The sequence below is a fragment of the Belonocnema kinseyi genome, chromosome 7 (genome assembly GCF_010883055.1).
Source record: "Belonocnema kinseyi isolate 2016_QV_RU_SX_M_011 chromosome 7, B_treatae_v1, whole genome shotgun sequence".
In the NCBI taxonomy this organism is placed as follows: Eukaryota; Metazoa; Arthropoda; class Insecta; order Hymenoptera; family Cynipidae; genus Belonocnema; species Belonocnema kinseyi.
The window spans coordinates 68,390,873-68,396,836 of NC_046663.1; the positions used below are offsets into that span (position 1 = coordinate 68,390,873).

At 30.7% G+C, this 5,964-nt stretch overlaps 1 protein-coding gene across 5 annotated transcripts in view; it reads left to right on the forward strand.

Annotated features, from left to right (window-relative positions):
- LOC117177051 (protein cordon-bleu) overlaps positions 1-1,851 on the forward strand; it is a 249,412-nt gene extending 247,561 nt beyond the window's left edge. For all 5 annotated transcript variants that reach the window (XM_033367513.1, XM_033367517.1, XM_033367514.1 and 2 more), the window contains one exon: positions 234-1,851. In XM_033367513.1, the coding sequence (XP_033223404.1) occupies positions 234-251 (18 nt within the window). In that variant the 3' untranslated portion in view covers positions 252-1,851. The remainder of the gene's footprint in view (positions 1-233) is intronic.
- The last annotated feature ends 4,113 nt before the right edge of the window (positions 1,852-5,964 follow it).

A 5,964-nucleotide genomic window follows, 5' to 3' on the forward strand; every position in this document is an offset into this window, starting at 1 on the left:
CCTCCTCTGTTACCGACTATAGTTTTAGACACGAGTTGGTTAATAAAATAAAATAATATTTAATTACTGAATTAAATAATAATTTAAAAAACGAAATAAAAAAATAATTTGGCGCTCAAATTTTAAAAAGTAGTTTATGAATGGCCCCTAACTTTAATATAAGACAGTTTGAAACTGCATAATTATGATTAAAAAAAAATGAAAATTTGACAAAACTTTTTTTTCTGTTTCAGGCTGCCGAGAGGTACTAAATTTTCTCGAACGTGTAAAAATATTCTTAAAGCGAGAGCTCAGTCATAATGATACAGTAGTGTTAAATAATTAAGATTGATCGTGTAAATGTAATTAGGCTAATGAATATCAGAAGATGTCTTTTCTCTATTTAAAACTGTATTTTTGTAAAGTTTTATTAAGTTATCTGTCGCAGACTGGGCGTAAAAAATTATTGTTATTGGCGTCTCGTGTTTTGTTCGTAATTCCCAAAAGAATTACGATACCTGCGCCCGAAAAGTTTGTAAATAATATTAACCAGTCGAAACGTAGTAATTCGAGTGAAAACATTTTCTTCGATCAAAGAAGAAAATCATGGGTGCTCCTATTGTCTGAATCTAGTTTTAAGTTATCCGAAATTCAAAAAGTTGTATCGTGTTTCATAATTTTCTAATATGCCGTACATAGTATCGAATTCGGGAGAAAAAACTAAAATAAATCTTACACACAAGTGTTGCTCGAATGAAATAATATTATGCTTTTCGAACATTAAAGATTATTTCTATTCTTGTCAACAAAATTTGTCGAAGATTTATTATTTGCCACATTAATTGTTTGTAAATTAGCTGACAATTTCGTGAGATTTCAAACTTCATCGAAAGATAAGCTTAACAATTCTGGAAAATTGTTCCAAACAAATTGGTTATCATATGAAAAAATCAGAATTTTTCTTCAATTCTTTCTATTCCAAATAACTCATTTATCAACAATCAGAAAGTAAGAATAACGAAAGACAGTGAAATAAAAATGCCTGTTTTTCTTGATTAAATATTTAATTCTCTTTGGAAAAATTCTGATTTTGTGATAATCTGAAAGTGTATATACATCGTTGAGAAAACTTCATTTGAAGCATCCATTGCGATTGAACGTTCTTTATAATAAATAATTTCTAAAATAGTCATAGCCTTCGACATTGCTCATTTTTAGTTTGATAAAAGACCGTTCGATCGTAGCTTTGGTCATGTTTGAGCGAGGAGGAATAAAAAAAAATACCAAAGCGGTTGTAATTGCGCAAATAATGCTACAGCATTGACTAACAAGTTCTAATCATTGAATGTAAGCTCTAAGTTTCTATCAACGGGACCAAAGTTAACAAAACACCCTTCTTATTTTATGTATCATACAATGAATTCCTATGTTAAACAAATTCGAAGTAGCAACTTCGAAAAAAGGCTGGTCAGTCGAATTATGAAATGGAAAAAAGCCTAGAGTAATATTTTTTATGGTGAAAGCACTTGATAATACAGTTCGAAACTCGTATTATATGTAACTTTTTTCCTTTGTACAAAGATTTAATCTTTTATCACGATATGTACATAATGAAATTCACCTTTCCTTATTTAATCAGTGACTTTTACTCTCCCGTTACTTCAATTGAAACGCGCCTTTCAGTAATATATTACTTTCTTCCTTCAATAATCAAATATTTGTTCTTGTAAAATTATTCAGTCAATAAAAGACCTAATAGTTAAGTATTAAGTCATGGCATACGGTTCTTCCACACATGAAACAAGTTGTTTTTTAAAATGTATTATATGCGTTTAAACTTATAGGTGCATTAAAATTGATTTTGAGTGAAAATCAGATTTTTTCTCCTTTTTTCCCCTTCCCGTTAAATAAATCTAGATGACTGTGCAAAAATGTTGCATTTATTCATTTGCAAAAACACAGTTCAGAGCACCAGGTTAATCATTAACTACATGATTTTATAAATACCTTAAATTTAGTGTTTAACATGTTCTATTCTTAAATATTTACTATAAAATACTGTTTGTCAACGGAATTACCTCAATCTACTAACAATACTGTGGTCCAAATTGACACCTGTCGAAATTCGATTTTCGATTTTTAGCGATCGATCCTCCACAATTTTATCGTTTTCCGGAAAAAATTAACGTGCGGATTTATATAAGAAAAGCTTGGAATAAAATAAACAGAATAAAGTACTTTTTAAGGGTGTCCAGCGATTCTTAGGCACGAAATTCAAGGTCGTCCAGGTTTTTCAGGACAAGAAGTCAAATTTTTGCAGGTAACTTTTTTTAAACCAAACAATTAAACATCGGACAACAATTTTTAAACAAAAAGGAACTATAAATAAATAAATGCTTAATTTTTTGCGAACATAAGTCGTCTTTGAAATTCTTTAAACCTGAAATCTTAAAAGTCTTTTGAAATCTCTTGAAACTTTTGCGTTCGCTGGAAATCATTCAAATATTTTGAAATCTTCTCAATTTGCTTTCAACCTTTTTTCATAGTTAAACATGTTTGAAATATTTTTTATTCCTTTGAACTTATTGAAATATTTGAAATCGTTTAAAATCTTGAAAATATTTTGAAATCTAGTGTACTTTTATACTCTTTTTGAAATCTCTGGAATTCTTATATTCTTTTGAAATTTTTGTGAAACTTTTCTGAAATCTTTTGTATTTATTTGAAATCATTAACATATTTTTAATATGTTTAAAGTCTTTTGAAATCTTAGAAATCAGGTTTACAATCTTTACGAAATGTTTGAAATCTTTGTGAAATTTTTCTGAAATCTCTTTTATTCGTTGAAATCATTAAATCATATAAAATCGTAGTGAAATATTTTCAAATGTTCTAAAATATTTTGAAATTGTGAAATTTTTTAAAACTAGTGTACACGCCATTTTTAAATCGTTGAAATCCGTGAATTCTTTGTACAATGTGCAAAATAATTTTAAATATTTAAAAATATTCGAAAGCTTTTGAAATCTTTTTTTCGTTTTTAGCAGGACATAACTTGAGGAGGAAAGAACTCAGGAGTGGCACTGGGAAGGTCATACTTAGAAAAACCAATGGAGTGGAAATGGTTGCCCCTATTCAAATGTATGGACTGGACAGTTCGCATGGTTTGGGTCATTTGCCAGAAATAGATAGTGTATTAACTTTTTTAGCTGGAACTACTATTACCCAGGCCAAAGAGGTGATCAAGTTGATAGGAGACATCATACTCTTAACCACCTCGAGGTCTGCAAATAGAGCATTCATTTCCCCAACAATGTTTGCAAAGATAATCTGTGCTGATACTCCTATGACAACAACAGGAGAAGTTGTTTATGGAAATATGATAAAGATGATGGACTTTTCAGGTACGGGGTTAATGAGATTTTATAAGAAAGCCCAAACCATGAGATGGAAGTTTACGGGACAATTCACATCAGAAGAAGCTGCTCAGATAGTATACCATTGCACTTTCGGCACTTTTGAAGAAGACTTCGGAATTCTAGCTTCTATAACCAATGTAGCAACTTGGAAAACAAGAAGAGAACTTGGAGATAGGTTTAGAGGACAAGGTACTAGCTCAGTAGAGGTGGAATTTACTCCGGTGCAGCAAATCCGATTCGCAAAAATGGTACAAGCGAATCAAAGTGAATTTTTGATGTCAAGCCAACAACAACTTTCATCCCAACCATGTTTTAGTGGAAGATCAATGAGGCCCATCGACAAGGCTCTTCTGGTAAAAATAGCGCAACGAAACTTTGGTATGGTGAGTGCTACCACACTTACTGAGGTTGTGGAGACTTATAAGCGCTTGGTCCATCACCTGACTGAACAAATTAAGAAGGATGATTATAAGGTGAAGATGGGAAAAGTCAACTGGAAGAAGGTCAGTGATATTAATGATGTCAACAATGAAGTTCCAGATGAAGTAGGATTTGTAGCTGTAGGTAATGGGAGATTCTTTCTTAGTAATACTCCAGACAGATTGTAATACTTTGCTATTCTTCTCGTAAAACTACTGCATTGATTTTATATTTGAAGTAAATTTTCTTTTGTATCGTTTATAGAAAAGAGTCACTACAATGATGATAAGTCGCATCTAATGCATTGCATAAAGCTGATTCTGAGGGCAAAACCCGAAACTGTAGCTGTTTTAAGGGAGAACCCTATGAGCAATATGAAATTAATAGAGCGCTCATCAAAATGTCTCAAGGATCCCAGCCCAATAGCAAGCACCATGACAGTGATGTCTTCTAAGTTCCAAATCTCAGTGGACAAGGATAAGGCTTTAAAATATGGAGTACCTAAGAAATATTTCCCATTAGGTCAAGTGGATGATATGCACTACCATGGTAGGATATTATGTAAGAAAGAAGCCATAGATTGGTGGGTAACACAAAGCAAAACTCCAAGTGATCAAGTGAAGTCAGTGATAGATATATTGATGACACAACCCAGGAAGGAGGTGGAAAAGTATTACTCTATAGACTGGTCAAAAAATAGCATAAATTGGTCCAAAACTAACATTGAAAGGAGTTCCATAGCCACGAGAGAAGTTGAGATGGATCTAGATCCCGACACGAGAAATTAAGCAATTATGCTAGCACTAATGAGTGATTATGTTATACCCTACATGCACATTAGTAGCGACATCATTAACAGGATCAAAAATATAATAGACAAGACCATGATGGCAGGTACTGCTATACATACACAGCTAAGACTGATCTCTAACAGCATGAATAAAAGAAGAACCCTTCCAATATTAGCAGGAAGCTCCGAGATCATGGCATCGTGCAAGCATGCAATCATGCATAACAACTTTGTAATAAAAGGAATAAATATTCAAGAGATAAAGGAATCCAACACTTTAACTACAGATTTAGAAAAAATAGGTAATATTATCAGAGGAGTTGCATTACAGTATGGTATGATAGGAGTTATACATCACACATTGAAAAACTGTAAATTTATGGGTTCCCCTATGGAAATTTATGGGTAATCTGGTGCAATAATAATTTTTATAATTTTTAAGTTCAATATCACAAAATATATACAAAAAATGCCTATAAATCTCTTTATTTATTCTATGATGAGTAAAAGATAAATTATAGCTTGATAACTAAAAAACTTGCCAGTAGAAACGTTTCTTCTAAACGATATGTTTCCTTCATAATAGACTGATTTAAATTACTCTTCGCATTTTAATAATAAAACTTTTTCAATAGAAAAAAAATTTAATTCAAGGTTATCGTAAAAAAAAACAAGATTTCTAGGTTTTCAAGGTATTCAAATTGTAAATTAAATTTTCTTATTAACTTTTCTACAGAAAAAAAAATGTTCAAGAAATAATTTATACGAAATAAGTTTTAATTCCCCCCTTCAAATTGTGCCCAGAAAATGCCCCAGAAAATGCCCCAAAAAATGCCAAATAACAGTTAAAATTAATGCTAAGGAACGTATTTTTGGAAACTTTGTCAACATAAATTATTTTCATTCGATAACTAACCAGTTCTCAAATATTTCCTAAATAATTATTAATTGTTTTACACATTTTTTCGCGTGTAAATCTTGAACTTATTACTTTTGGGATAAATGAAACAGTTAACGAATTTAAAGAATAATATTCCTTTTTTAATATAGTTGGTGATTATTTAAACAATTTTAAGTTACTTTTTTTTTATAAGAAACTAGACCTGCGACATGAATTCCATAAAATAATAACTTTTTAAGATTTAAAGGGCAAAAATTGTTTAAACAAATTAAAATTGTTTCAATAATTACCGAATATGTTAAAAAATAAATTGTTTGAAATTCATCTAATTTACAGGCGAAAAAAATAGTTTAAACTAAAGATAATTGTTTAACCAATACAAAATTAGTAAGAAAAAATACTTGGAAACTTGTGATTTATCGAATAAAAATAATTAATGCTAGAAGATTGCCTGA